Source organism: Rhinatrema bivittatum, chromosome 13 (assembly GCF_901001135.1).
Source record: "Rhinatrema bivittatum chromosome 13, aRhiBiv1.1, whole genome shotgun sequence".
Lineage (NCBI taxonomy): Eukaryota > Metazoa > Chordata > Amphibia > Gymnophiona > Rhinatrematidae > Rhinatrema > Rhinatrema bivittatum.
The window spans coordinates 26015729-26031370 of record NC_042627.1 but is presented as its reverse complement, the minus strand read 5'-3'; the positions used below and the strand labels follow the sequence as shown (position 1 = coordinate 26031370).

Genomic DNA, 15642 nt, shown 5'->3' with positions numbered 1-15642 from the left:
AGCCATCTGTGTAAGAATAAGATCTGAAAGCATAGTTTCATACTATGTGATCTATTGTTTTGCATGTCAAAATGTTCTCCAACTTGAGTCAAGAAATCTCAAATGTAGAGATGTCACATCCTATAATCAGGGAAAAGGATTTTGAAGGCAGATTTTCTAGGCTGGTATATAATGAAGATGCTCATTTTTAACTTGGATGCATTGCTAATATATGGCTCCCTGTCCATTTTTGACTGTTGTATTATGTTACAAATAATTCTCAACTTTCACATAGCACACAGATTTAAAGAAGGAATCCAGTTCAAAAAGTTGGTCACAACACAATTTCAGATCACAGCATCTTCTGGTGATGCTAGTTGCTTGCAAACCCAAAGCTGCTTGCATTTTTTTTTATAAACAAATGAAGTTCTATATTGTATTATTTGATTACTTATCAGTTTGCAGTTTTTCTTACAGACAATGCTAGAGAAATTTTGCAAAGCAAAATTATCAAGCTATAATGCCTCCAGTATCTCTGTAAAAGGCAGCAGAACATTTATCCAGGGCCACAGCTATGATACAACAGAGTATATATAATTTCTTTCTAGGAAAGAGTGTGACCAGAAAATGGAAGCATTAGAGTCATGGAATAAGACATCCTGGCCTGCAATGTTGGAGCAGGGAGGCTTAATCAGGCATCTCTGCATCCACTCAACCCGGGCTCTCACAAGAAGCCACTCTCCAACTTCTGTAAGAGTCTCATGAGTAACTAACTCCAGAAACAAGGCTAATACAAATCTAATATCATTCGCAAGTTACTACATAACTTGCCTGTTAGCCATGCACGCTGAAGTCACATAGCTCATACACAGATATGCACCTAGGCACATTTCTGTACTTGCAAGCACATAAAAACATCCCACACAGAACTCGCAGGCCCTACATAGATGTAACTACTGAAATACACACATACATGTTGCAAGGTATGTCTACATGCACATACCACGCAATTAGGTTAACATACTAAAGTGCAATATCATGGGCCATTAACATGCATGAATTATCTTGCATTAACAGTCTATGTTAATGACATGCAAATTACTTTGTAGATAAATGTCTCCTGTTATAGTTTGTGCATTATGAGATTAACATAAAAAAATACTTCCTAGAGGTGTTAAGTTTTATGCAGTAATAGGTCTGTGTTAACTTTTGTACATTTTAACATGTATTATTTTAACATGAGTTGATATGCATAATTATGCAGCTCATTGTCTATTTTGCATAGATTTTGCACTGACATTCACGAGTTAAATAATGCACATTAAAAGTGACAATTAGGTGAATTTTCAAAGGAGTTATCCATGTAAATGTAACATACTATCGTAGCAATTTTCAAAAGCCATTTAGTCATGTTAAATGCACTTAATGTGGGTTAAACCTATTGACAATTCAATGCAAATATTGTAGCAATTTTCAAAAGCTCAATTACATGGGTAAAATGCATTTACATGTGTACAACCCAATTTTAAGCATGTAAATGCTTTTGAAAATCAGGCCCAATATGTATGATCTACATAATGCATCTTAATGGAAATTTTTAATTTGTGTTAATACTGTTGTGAACATCAGTACAGTTTAGTACATCAACCTCAATATCCACACTAAGTATATATTTGTGCTCAAATACACAAAATTCTTATGCTGGAAGGAGAGCAGGTCCTGTTCCTCTTAATGAAAGGAAAGAAGTGGTCATAGATCATAAGTCATTTTTGTTTGGTGAATGAACATACAATAACTCCAAAGCAATTACAATGGACTGCATGCAGAATGGAGGATTACATCAGGTAGGTAAAGCAGAACAGGGTGCAGACAGGGAGTCAGTGAATTTCTCTTTCATAAACCATACACTGAAATTATGTTTACTATGCTTGGAGGAATGTTTAAGTATTATTTGTGAGCCACTTTTTCTATTAACATTTTATGTACTGTTCTAATCATTGTGGAAGGTCTTTGAATGACTTCCTTGCAGGCACTGCTTTTAACAGAGCTGGAAAACAGAGTAATGTAAGTTATTGGATCCAGCACGCCTATCAGGGGTAGAAGGGGGAGGGGCGGAGATTATTTAGCAAAATAACCATCACTAGTCAGAAAAATATGTAAAAAAAATCATGAATCGTTATATTATTGAATGTGTCTGTAAGATAAAAACTCACAAATATGTACCTTTCAAATGTAATACATATACATGCATATAGTGTTCCATCTATATATATAGAAATGGAGCACATGTATGTTTTGTAGAGATGCATCTCTTTCTCAATCTCTCTTTTTCATAAATGGGAGGAAATACAGACACGGATGTTTTCTGATTTTCACAGTCAGCATATTCATCATCAAATGTTTTTGTTTTATCTTCTGTTAACCTAACTCGTGGTATTTCTCATTTGCTGACATAGTAATTTAATTTTCTACAATTTATAGCCTGATGAGACATGAATAATTATTCAAGAAGGATAGTTCACTAACGCGACACAGAACACATATCGCTTCTGGATACTATAAAATGTCTAGAGATGTCAAGGGAGGGAGGGGGAAAGGACGATGGAGGGAGGAGATGAAAAAAATACACTTTATAAATATAATCCGTTTTGGGGTTGTTGTTGGGTTTTTTTTTCCAGTTTTCTGCCCTAACGAGAACGGCAGCAGGATGGAGTTAGGAAAGGTCACTTAAGACTTAGCCTGGAGAATAACATGACTGACTCCACCGCTAAGGGTTAAACTTTGTGACTGTTAACATTCTTGCACGTCTCACTGGGCAGCAGAGCGCAGCTTCCCAGCGCCTAACCTACATCCAAACACCAGAGGGGTTACTAACAACCAACAGAGCAACATTGTGCAGGCAGCATACATGAAGTCATGCTATTCGGATACCGTGTGTCTCTAGCAACTAAAAGCAAAAATGAATACGACAGTACATTTTCATCTGATTGGGAGCCAGGGGCAGAAAGTTTGCTGTAATTGTGTCTTTTTACCGAATGCTACTGCTGCTGCTGCTGTCTGCCACTTCAGAGCACCTGCGAAAGATGAGCTGCCAAACATTACATCCCAGGATTCAGTTCATGACAGGTTAACTTCTCTGGCCGCCTTACTGTATACCCGAATACATGCATTAATCCAATAGAAAATATTAAACAAAAAAATCTAAATAAATATTTACGAAATCCTAACAATCTGATCTCCTCCACTCCATTGCTAGAGCACTCAGCACTATCAAATGCAAAGCCTATTTTCAGCGTGTACAGCCCTGGTCCATCAGAGGACTGAAAGAGTGCACTTCTTACCTGATAGGCATCTAGCTGTTCATCAGTAAATATCGTTTGCTTATTACCCATCTTAAATTAGAAATTCTCCCTCTGTACAAATGCATCACATTGGAAGGCGGAGGAGTCCTTCGTAGCATATGCATTTAGAGCATTTATACGTTGTGATAGTGGAGAAGAAATGCCCAACCCCGAATCGAATTTCGCCTGCTGGCTAGGTATCCGGATAGGAATAGAGCAGCTTCTCCAAATTTGAGACGCTGTAAGAAAATATTTAAACAACACGATGGTCGGCAGATGTCAGCCAAGAATGGTGCTCACATTCTCTGGAGTTGTTTTTCCTTTTGCCTAAATCCTGGATATAAAGAACGAATTCCGATGATTGTGATTGCCAGTAAGAGCAGCTCTCTCTCTGCAGCTCCTCTCTCTCCACGGTTTCGCTTAAACGCACAGTAAGGCACTCCCTCTGCAACTTCACAATGTATTATCGGCTCTGCACCACTAGATGGCGCTCTACAACAGGCTTCTTTAAACCACAGTTGCAAGTCAGAGTGAATCTCTATGGAACACACAGAGGCCAATATTAAAAAATCCAGAAAATGGATAAAATCCAACTGAAGTTAGACGGATAAATTATCCAGGATATTCAGCAGGATAAACATCCAGCTGAATATTAATGAACAAAGTTATCCAACTAACTTTAGCCTGATAACTTTAAACTTAACCGGCTATATTTGAATATAGTCAGTTAGGTTTAAAAGTTTCTGGCAAAAGGCAGCTGGATTCAAAGAATATAGCTCTATAAGTACAAAGTGAATAAAAAGTTTGGGCCGCCGAGTCCGTTTTGGGCAGGATTGGGAAAATAGCGTGTGTAGATTTTGTGTTGGTCTGGTCTACGCGTGTTATTTTCTGAAGAAAATCTACCACCAGCACACAAAGCAGGTGCAGATGTCTGCAGGTAAAAAATGTAAAAGGGAAAGTAGGTGACTGTGTACTTCCTATTTGAACACTAGTGCAAAGTCCAGGGGTAAAAGGAGCCATGGATTTTGTATTGGTGTGGACAGTTTGAGAGTTGCACCCCACCCCCCATATGAAAGCACCTCTTAAACCTATATTTAACCCCACCTACCTCCTAGCTTGGGTCTCCTCTAATCTCCCACCACTTTACTCTTTCTCCTGTCTTTCCTCCCCACTGCCCTTTGTCTCCCCTTTTATTACTGTTTTCCTGTATTCAAGAAAAATAAAAGCAATTGAGCCATAATTGGGAGATCTTACTCTCCATAAGTGAGGGTATTAGTGTGAGTAGTGAAGGGGATGGGGGTGGGGGTGGAGTGCAGCAGTCCGTGTTGCCAGCTGGCTTCATTTTATTCCATCTGGCCAGAGCCGGCTTTACATTTTGAGCGCCCATAATCAACAGGGGGTGGCGGGCACCCTTCCCCTCTTTTCCCCCTCCCAAGATGCAGAGTGGGAGGGTCCCACTCCCATTCCACCACCTCAAAGTCATGAGAAGTAAGGGGGAGAGGGAAGGGGTGGGGAGCAAGGACCCCAGATTGCCCCATCCAGCTCCTCTCCCTCACCTCCCAGGCACTTGTTACCTAAAGCAATGGGGTCCCCATCCGGCGGCATCTTCCAGCCACCGGTCTCATGCTCAAAACTCTGTGGCACCACCCTTCCACTTCCTTCATGGACTTCCTGTTACTGCCAGTCAGGATGCTGCCACTTTAGGTATGATAACGAGCAGCTGAGAGGCAGGCCCGGTAGAGGCATAAGAGCAGCAGCAACACTCCAGTGCCTATCAAAATCTGGCTCCGAAAGCAGTTGCCTATTCTTAAACCCAAGACTGCTTCTGACTGAGATAGTCCTGGTGACAACTGGCAAATTATTATGAATGCTGTCCCTTTAAACTATGACTTAACCAATGTCAGCGTGCTCTACTACCTGGCGCTTGGGAATATAATAGAGCCAGAGGTGGAAAGAAGAATTTTATTTTGCTTGTTCTTACTGCTGGATGGATTACCTCAAGAAAAATCTAGTACTGATGCTGACAACCGTGCTAAAAAAAAAAAAAGGTAATAATACCACCCAGCTTGGTTAAAGGTTACTCTTATCAGTCATCCAAACTAACCTAATCAATATTTAGTCTGAGCCGCGTCTGCCAAATTATCTTCATTTCAGATAACGGCAATCATAAGGTACAAAAAACAAATATGATGGTAGATAAACACAAGCTAATGGTCTGACGCTTAGAATACTCTAGATTATATCTGGCAGAGCTGAATTTTCTTTCCAGTTCAACCTTTCGCTCCTGCCTCTGTCTCAGACTGACCTTGGCTGGGAATGCTGCTTCAGTACTGGAGGCCCTCCAGCCCTGGGGGAGGGTAAAATACTTGCATTGCAATAACAGATTGTGACCAGGCAAATGAAGCTTGGATACAAACTGGAAATTGCTCCAGAACAGCCTATAAAATAAAGTGACTTCTGGAAACAAACTGGAAAAAGCTCCAGAACAGCCTATAAAATAAAGTGACTTCTGGAAACAAACTGGAAAAAGCTCCAGAACAGCCTATAAAATAAAGTGACTCCTGGAAACAAACTGGAAAACGCTCCAGAACAGCCTATAAAATAAAGTGACTGGGGCCATCTCAGTGGCAGTAATTCCCAGGCTAAGCTTCTGCTCCCAGGTCCTGGGCTAGGGATGCTATGGAGAGTCCCACATATTGTTCAATGGTGATATCTAGTGGCCAGACTTATGGTCCATGTTAGCTAGATTCAAAAGACATATATGGTCCCTGGCTGAGGACTGTAGCTGCAGTGGCTGTGCTGAGTTGGGAAAGGATTATAAACATGAGGGAGAGGGGAAGATCCTGGGTAGTGCCCAATGCAGGCTGGTTCCACTTCTGCTGAAAGCCCAAAGGGAAACTGCCAGACAAAAACAATGTTTTAAATAAATAGATAAAAAGACATGGAGATAAAAGTAGGAAAATATTAATGCATGAAGCAGCTTAAAGAAAGAAACACTGTAGAGCACAAGCAGAGAAATATAGAAAAATTAAGGGATCGCTATCAGTCTCTCTCCTATTGTCCCCCACATTCCTATTTGCTTCACATAAAACATAGTAAGGATGGCAGAAAAAGACCAAATGGTTCATCCAGTCTGCCCAGCAAGTTTCCTAAGGTAGTAAACGCCACTCCATGCAGGTTACCCCATGTCTCAGTTTAGGATAGTAACTGCTGCTCCGTGCTGGTTACCTCCAAGCCTTATCTTAAGGGTAGTAATATTTACAATCAGACCTGCTGCTTGAGCATGCTTTGCTTTTGGACTTGGTTATAGAGGCAGTCCTGTGCTTTTTCCTTGTTGTCTGCATATCAATACCCAGGACTGTAAAAGTCGGGGCCCATGATTGGCTGTTGTCTGAATCCAATTTCCCATTTTCTTCCCTGCCGCTGAAGCAGAGAGCGATGTTACAGTTGCACCAAAAGAATCAAGGCTATTCAATTAATGGTAGTAAGCTCATGCCTTCTGATTAAGGGTAATAACTGCCTCTCCATGCAGATTACCCACATGCACCCTTTCCTTCCTTTCCAACCTCTAACCTTTAGGGATCCAAGATATTTATCCCATGCCCGTTTACTGTTTTCATCCTCATCTCCTCCTCCGGAAGGGCATTCCAGGCATTCACCACCCTCTCCGTGAAGAAATATTTCCTGACATTGGATCTGAGTCAAGCCCCATGGAGTTTCAGTTTGTGAGCCCTAGTCCTAAAGTTTCTTTTCCAATGGAAAAGGTTTGTAGTTCATGCATCATTAAAACCTTTCAGGTATCTGAAGGTCTGTATCCTATCTTCCCTGCACCTCCTCTCTTCCAGGGTATACATACTCAGATCCTTCAGCCTCTCCTCTTAAGTCTTCTGATACAGACTCCACACCATTTTGGTTGCCCTTCTCTGGACCACCTCCATCCTGTCTCTATTCTATTTCAGATAAGAGCTCCAGAACTGAACACAATACTTCAGATGAGGCCTCACCAAAAACTTATACAAGGCCATTATCACCTCCTTTTCCTGCTGGTTATTCCTCTTTCTATGCAGCCAGCCATTCTTCTGGCTTTAGCTATCACCTTGTAATATTGCTTCAGATCTCCAGGCACTATCGCCCCAAGGTCCCTTTCCCACTCCGTGCACATTAGTTTTTCACCCCCCATTACATACAGCTCTTTTGGATTACTGCAACTCAGATGCATGACTCTGCACTTCTTGGCATTGAATCCCAACTGTAAACAGCCACCCACTCACTCCACATGCTCATGTGCATCCATACACCCAAAACTATGGGGGGTACCCAATGGAGTTGGAAGAACTGTACCTAAATCCACCATGTGGGTTGCCAAAACTCTAGATCAACAAATGCTCCAATAAAGGAGGTGATGTTGGGGACCAGAGCTACCATGGCTGAACAAAGGCCTTCCAAGTGTGGGCAGTCACCCCATTTCTCCCCTCCTTTCCCTAAGAACGGCTTTGCATATACCTGGAAATGTATTTATTTATTTATTTTGTATATTTAAAAGTATTTATATCCCACCCCTCCCAAGTTCAGGGTGGGTTACTGCGTAACTTACATATTATCACAAAATAATACAGCAACAAAAACATACATGATAATAAAAGATGAAGAGTAAAAGCAAATAGGTTATCTTAAAATAAATGTTGATCTAAAAACAGAAAATAAAAGAATATTTGCTTCTATCGTCTATACCAGTTGAAAATGATTCATAGTTATTTTTTTACTCAGGTTGATCTTGTGAAAATCAGACTTTCAGATACCTGAAAGGTTTTAATGATGCACAATCAAAAACCCTTTTCCATTGGAAAGAAATCAGTAGATCTAGGGGTCATAAAATGAAACTCCAGGGAGGAAGACTGAGAACCAACGTCAAGAAATATTTCTTCATAGAGAGGTGGTGGATACCTGGAATGCCCCTCCGGAGGAAGTGGTGAAGACAAAAACAGTGAGGGAATTCAAAGGGGCATGGGATAAACCCTGTGGATCCCTAAAGGCTAGCGGATGGAAATGAAGAAAAGAGTGCATGGCGGTAACTTGCTGGTGCAGTGGTTACTACCCTTAGGGGCAGATTTTAAAAGGCCTGTGCGCGCCAAGCCTATTTTGCATAGGCTCGGTGATGGGCGCAAGCCCCGGGACACGTGTATGTCCTGGGGCTTTGAAAAAGGGGCAGGAAGGGGGTGGGGCGTGGGCGAGGCGCCGGTCCGGGGGCGGGACCGAGGCCTCCGGAACGGCAGCCGTGCTGGGGGATTGCATGCCGGCACTCGGCCGGCAGGCGCATCTTTTTCAACAAAGGTTAGGCGGGTTTTAGATAGGGCTGGGGGGCAGGTTAGGAAGGGAGGGGAAGATGGGGGGGTGGAGGGAACGGGGAAAGCCATCGGGGCTCCCCTAGGGCTTGGCGCACGCAAGGTGCACGTGTGCACCCCCTTGTGCGCGCCGACCCCAGATTTTATAACATGTGCGCAGCTGCGTGCGCATGTTATAAAATCGGACGTAGATTTGTGCGCACCGGGTTGCGCGCACAAATCTACGCCCGCGCCTAAGTTTTAAAATCTGGCCCTTAATTAATAGGCCTTATAGAAACACAGAAACATAGAAATGACGGCAGAAGAAGACCAAACGGTCCATCCATCCAGCCTTGATACTGTTGAGGCAATTCCAACATTGTTCTCTGCTTCAACGGCAGGGGGGAAAGGGTAACTGGATTCAGATAGCAACCAACAAGGGTCCAGAATTTTATTGTCTGGGGAACAAATAAGGATGGGTATAAATTGCTGATGTGGCTGTTACTATCCTTAAACAATAAGTCGGTTACTTTTGATACAACTCCACCATTGCTCTCTACTTCAACGGCAAGGGGTAAAGGTGAATTAGATTTAGACGGCAACCAACAAAGGCCCTGACATTTACATGCTGGGAAACAGATACGCATGGGGATAACCTGCACAGCGCAACAGATAATACCATAAGCTTGCTGGGAAGACTGGATGGACCATTTAATCCTTTTCTGACATCATGTCTATGTTTCTACATTTATGCAGTTATATCACGTTGGTCACTAGAGATGTGAATCGTGTGATCGATCGTCTTAACGATCGATTTCGGCTGGGGGGGGAGGGAATCGGATCGTCGCGGTTTTGTTTTTTTAAATATTGTGTAAATCGTAAATCGGGGGAGGGCGGGAAAACCGGCACACTAAAACATCCCTAAAACCCACCCCGACCCTTTAAAATAAATCCCCCACCCTCCCGAACACCCCCAAAATGCCTTAAATTACCTGGGGTCCAGAGGGGGGGGTCCCGGTGTGATCTTTTACTCTCGGGCCTCCGGTGCGTTGTAGAAATGGTGCCGGCGCTACTTTTGCCCTGTCATGACAGGGCAAAGGTAGCGCCGGCGCCATTTTGTTTTTTGTCCCCCGACGTCAGGAGCGTAGGAGATCGCTCCCGGACCCCCGCTGGACCCCCAGGGACTTTTGGCCAGCTTGGGGGGGCCTCCTGACCCCCACAAGACTTGCCAAAAGTCCAGCGGGGGTCCGGGAGCGACCTCCTGCACTCTAATCGTTTTGCCGTACAAAATGGCGCCGGCCATACAGCTTATGGCCGGCTGCCATTTTGTACGGCAAAACGACGTCAGGAGCATAGGAGATCGCTCCCGGTCCTCCGCTGGACCCCCAGGGACTTTTGGCCAGCTTGGGGGGGCCTCCTGACCCCCACAAGACTTGCCAAAAGTCCAGCGGGGGTCCGGGAACGACCTCCTGCACTCGAATCGTTTTGCCGTACAAAATGCATTACCCTGTACTTTCATTCTCTACCCTCCAGACTCTTTAGTGAAGGCTTTTTTAAAGAGCCATGTTTTTAAATTTTTCTTAAAAGTTTTGAGATTACTCTGTAATGTGAGTTCAGGGGGCATCGTGTTCCATAGTATGGGCCCAGCCAATGATAAAGCCCTTTCTCTCACTTGGGTTAATTTTGCTGACTTTACTGAAGGGATTGTTAGTAGTGCTTTGTTTGCTGAGCGGAGGTTTCTTTGTGGAACGTGTACTCGTAAGGCTGTGTTTAGCCAGTCTGCTTCTTTATCATATATTAGTTTGTGTATGGTACATAAGGCCTTGTATTTTATCCTGTATTTGATGGGCAACCAATGAAAGTCTGCTAGAGTTTCAGTTATATGGTCCCTCCTCTTTTTTCCCGTCAGTATTCTGGCTGCAGTATTTTGAAGTATCTGAAGTGGTCTTATCGATGTGCTTGGGAGTCCTAGTAAGAGTGCATTGCAGTAGTCAGTGCTGGAAAAGATAAGTGTTTGCAATACTGTTCTGAAGTGGGCGGGTGTGAGTAATGGTTTCAATCTTCTGAGGACCATAAGTTTTGCGTAGCCTTCTCTCACTTTTATAGATATGTGTTGCTTCAGGTTGATTTCTGGGTCCATTATTACTCCCAGATTCCTTACTTTTTCGGATAGCTCAATTTTCTGGTTATTTCTTAGGGTTATCGGTGTTTGAATGATTTCAGTATGTTTTCTCTCAAGGTGAAGGAATTCAGTTTTGTCAATGTTGATAACCAGTTCCATTTGGTTTAGTAGTTGTTTAATTATGTCTAGGTACATGTTAGCTAGACTTAATGTTTTTTCAATTGTGTCATCTATTAGTAGAATTAATTGAATGTCATCTGCGTAAATGTAATGTATTATCCCTAGGCCTGCCAGCAGATGACATAAGGGTAGCATATATATGTTAAAGAGGGTAGCAGACAGTGCTTAACCCTGAGGTACTCCTGTTTCAAGTTTAAATTTTTCTGATAATGTGTTTTTTATCTGGACTTGAAAGAACCTATTGTTTAGATAGGATCTGAACCAGTTTATTGTTTTGTCACATAATCCAATTTCTTCAAGTCTTTTTAGTTGTATTTTGTGGTTTACTGTATCAAAGGCTGCGCTCTTATCTTTTAGAAGGGCTTTGAAAATCTCTTTATTTAACCCAGGTTAGGGTAAGATTTGTGTAATACTCTCTTTGTTGTGTAATACTCTCTTTGTTGAAAAAATAATAATTTTATTATGTATTTCATTGTTGATATATTTTAAATGATTTTATTGTACGTTCTGTTCACTTACACGAAAATATTCAAAAGAGTTACACATGTAACATACTGTCAAAGCAATTTTCAAAAGCCCATTTACCCATTAACAATTCAATGGCATATATTGTAGCAATATTCCCACTTATGCAGGTAAAGTGCATTTTAAGCATGAAAATGCATTTGAAAAGCAAGTCTTTTGTATTCGCTGTAATGTTTATGTTTCCATTGTAACCCATCCTGAGGACATGATATATGTATCCAAATAAATAAATGAATTAAATAAACCCATACAAAGGCATTTTAGCATGACATAGGCCGAACCACTGCTTGAAAACAGATTTATCTTGAAAGATCTTTTTTTTGTTATATCTGGTATATTTTGGGGCAGTTTTTCCAAATGGGTTTGTTTTGCACATATCTTGACAGGAATTAACCTGTTTTGCTGTGTTCAGCATTTTGTGAACTGTTAGGATGAAGAGTAATATACAGATGAAACTCAGTTTTGATGAAATAGGCCTTTACCAGTGAGATAAAGGCCAAGTGATGCCAGAGTCCAAGCTCTGATTGCCTTTTCAACTTTATGCCACAAATAGTACCCACACCTTGTAACTTTTTTGAATTAATCTCATTGGAAAAAAAGGTTTAACATCAGTGCTTACAGAAGGAATACTAGGATCAGAGAATATGAGCAAATAGAATATAAAACTGAACTTTAAGTAACAACCTTGTGACCAAAAAGAACATCCATATAAAAACAGCTGCTTCACCTCTTCTGCAGGCAATGCATTCAAATCTCACCTAGCTAAGTCATTTTTTGGAAAGTCATGATCATCTGATGGAGCTTAAGGAATTAGAATTATTCATTTTAGCCTGCAAAATTCAAGACTGTGCAAAAAATTAAGTATAGGACCAAAATCTCAGTAAAGCAGAGCTAAATGTCACTTAAGCTGCCTAAAATTCAATATTTCCTTTTTTGGGATAGTGTTTTAAAAAATGCATACCATGATAGGAATGAACCCCATTCTTAATCCAGGGTATGGTGCTTATGATCTCAGTCTCTCAAAAAGTATTGCTGATGCTCTTAATATCTGCACTGTGCCCAGGAGAGCAGATCTTCCTTCTGGAGCTCATAGGAGTGTAATATGTGCAGGCAACGTATCGAGGCGTCCCTGGAGGTTCTTCCTAATCAGGCCAATCGCACGCAAGAAAATTTGGACAATTTCTATATCTTTCTGCCTTGTTTTCCTGTTCTTTAATCGCATCTGTTGGTACTTGATGATCTTCTTTCTCTCCATGCGCAATACCAAAAAAATAGTTGTTTGGTACTGATACTTCTATTAGCAATACCTTTCTTGGGTAGTCCTGCTTTATCATTGTGTCTGCTTTTCTAGCATTAAGCTTTTGTCAGTTGAAATAGGAATGTTTCAGGTGATCACAACTTCTTCGTCCTCTGCAATTCTGCCAGGGTTGTGACTTTTTGTAAGTCCTGAGGACAAACCCAGTTCCTCAGAGGTGGGATTTGCAGGTCTTAGCCTCAGACTCTATGTGAACCCTCCTGGCTTCCTCAACCTTAAAACTTACCAGTGTCGCCCAGTGGCTCAAAAGCAGAGCAGACTGCCAGCTGGAGGCCAGCCAATTTTTGCAGGTCTTCTGACATCAGACCTTGTATACAGGTCTTCTGACATCAGCCATGTTGCACCTAGCGATGAGATATGTAACTGTTTTCAGTTTTTATGAAACAGAAGAATCTGCATTTGTCTGTTTTTCTGTTGTTTTTTTCCCCTCAAGCATCTTGTTTGTAGTCCACCATTCAGTGCTTCAATTATCAATCTCTCATCTTTGGGTTTATATCACCTCTCTTCAGCCATTCCCAGGTCAAGTTTTGATCCACATGTGGTTGCTGAAGTAAACCTTTGAATTTCCCGCTATGTTGGTACATTTGCCACTTGTTTTTCCTTGTTTGATGTTACAATTTTAAGAGTTTTTTCTCTTGTTTTGTAAATTCTATGTTGCTCTCTTATCATTAATCAGAATCTCATCTGTTCACCTCCTTCCAATTGTTCTGGCTATTTCGGCATTTCTCTTTTGTGCCCCTCCTCTGGATTTCCTCTTTCCCTCTCTTTCTCTTTCCACAACATTGTTCACTTGTTTTAATATGGTATCATTTATGTACTTTGTTGCATCAGTTACTTTTTAGAGCTCAATGGCCGAGGGAAAATATGATAGAGGTCTATAAAATCATGAGTGGAGTAGAACAGGTAAATACAAATTGCTTGTTTAGTCTTTCAAAAAATAAAAAGGACTAAGGGACGCTCCATAAAGTTACTAAGTAGCACATTAAAAACAAATCAGAAAAAATATTTTTTTCACTCAATGCACAGTTACCGTATTTTTCGCTCCATAAGACGCACTTTTTTCCCCCCAAAAGTGGGGGGGAAATGTATGTGCGTCTTATGGAGCGAATATAAAAAAAACAAACAAAAATCTAACACCCCCCCCCCCCTCCTGACTCCCCCAAGACCTGCCGACTTAGTTTACCGCAACCCCCCACCCTCCTGACCCCCCCAAGACCTGCCGACTTAATTTACCGCAACCCCCCACCCTCCTGACCCCCCCAAGACCTGCCAAACGTCCCTGGTGGTCCAGCGGGGGTCCAGGAGCGGTCCGGGAACGATCTCCTCGGCTTCGGCCGTCGGCTGCCAGTAATCAAAATGGCGCCGACGGCCCTTTGCCCTCACTATGTCACTGAGACCGACCAATAGCAGCGGTCGGTCCCAGTGACATAGTGAGGGCAAAGGGCCGTCGGCGCCATTTTGATTACTGGCAGCCGACGGCCCTCGCCCAGGAGATCGTTCCTGGACAGCTCCTGGACCCCCGCTGGACCACCAGGGACGTTTGGCAGGTCTTGGGGGGGGGGTCAGGAGGGTGGGGGGTTGCGGTAAATTAAGTCGGCAGGTCTTGGGGGGGTCAGGGGGGGTTTGCGGTAAATTAAGTCGGCAGGTCTTGGGGGGGGTCAGGGGGGTTTGCGGTAAATTAAGTCGGCAGGTCTTGGGGGGGTCAGGAGGGTGGGGGTTGCGGTAAATTAAGTCGGCAGGTCTTGGGGGGGTCAGGAGGGGGGGTTTGCGGTAATTAAGTCGGCAGGTCTTGGGGGGGTCAGGAGGGTGGGGGGTTGCGGTAAATTAAGTCGGCAGGTCTTGGGGGGGTCGGGGGGGGGGTTTTGCGGTAAATTAAGTCGGCAGGTCTTGGGGGGGTCAGGAGGGTGGGGGTTGTTAATTTAAAGGGTTGGGATGGGGGTTTTTTTTTGGGGGGGAGGGGTTCCCAGAGAAAAAAGTTTTCTGATCTGGGAGTGGACCGAAATGGCCCTCCCCAGACCCGAAAACAAAATGGGGAGAAAAAAAAAAAGCTATGCACTCCCCTAATTTGCTCCATAAGACGCCCAGACGCAGAGCCGGTTTAGCACAATTTATTTTTTTTTAATTTTCCCCCTCTGAATCCTAGGTGCGTCTTATGGTCAGGTGCGTCTTATGGAGCGAAAAATACGGTAAGTTCTGCAATTAATTGCTGGAGGATGTGGTAAAGGTAGTTAGTTAGCTAGGTTTAAAAAAAGCTTGGACAAGTTCCTGGGAGAAAAGTCCATAAACTGTTATTTATCAGTTAGACTTGGAAAAAGTCACTGCTTATCCCTGTGTAAGCATCACGGTACCTTTTTGAGATCCTGTAGGGTACTTGTGATCTGGATTGGCCACTGCTGGAAACAAGATATTGAGACAAGTTTTAATGCTCAAATATAGAAGTATATTGTATCCTTTTAATCTTCAAGGTCCAACTGACTGTATTCAATCCTCTTAAGTTTATCCTTAGATGCTGTGCTCTATTTCCTGTTGCAGTAGGTCAATGAACAGAGTTACCATGGCCTGTAACTCTGGCAGGACAGTGAACTTTTTTACACTGTTGCTACCATCGTAATTAGCCAGAGTGTTGAGGCTAAGAATGGGTGCATTTATATCCTGGATGATGTGCAGCAAGTATGAATTTATTTTTTTTCTTCCTGTCATACTTAAAATAGTATTGGTCAGCTTGCTGAGATTTGGTCTAGGTGTTATACAATGAGGTCACCACATAATGGGAATCTATGAGTCTTGGCTAAAGAACTTTACAGTATTCCATTATTCCTTTCCCAGTGACCTACAGCCAGTTTCTTATCAAGAGGCACA

The 15642-nt window shown here is 42.5% G+C and overlaps 1 protein-coding gene across 3 annotated transcripts in view; it reads right to left on the bottom strand.

Moving 5' to 3' along the window:
* CIB2 (calcium and integrin binding family member 2) overlaps window positions 1–3734 on the bottom strand; it is an 89994-nt gene extending 86260 nt beyond the window's left edge. For 2 of the 3 annotated variants that reach the window (XM_029575724.1, XM_029575723.1), the window contains exon 1: window positions 3321–3734. Coding sequence is in view for 1 of the 3 variants with exons in the window: in XM_029575723.1 (XP_029431583.1) it covers window positions 3321–3371 (51 nt within the window). In the remaining 2 variants the exon portion in view is untranslated. The remainder of the gene's footprint in view (window positions 1–3320) is intronic. The other variant, XM_029575725.1, reaches the window with a different exon arrangement.
* Window positions 3735–15642: the final 11908 nt, after the last annotated feature.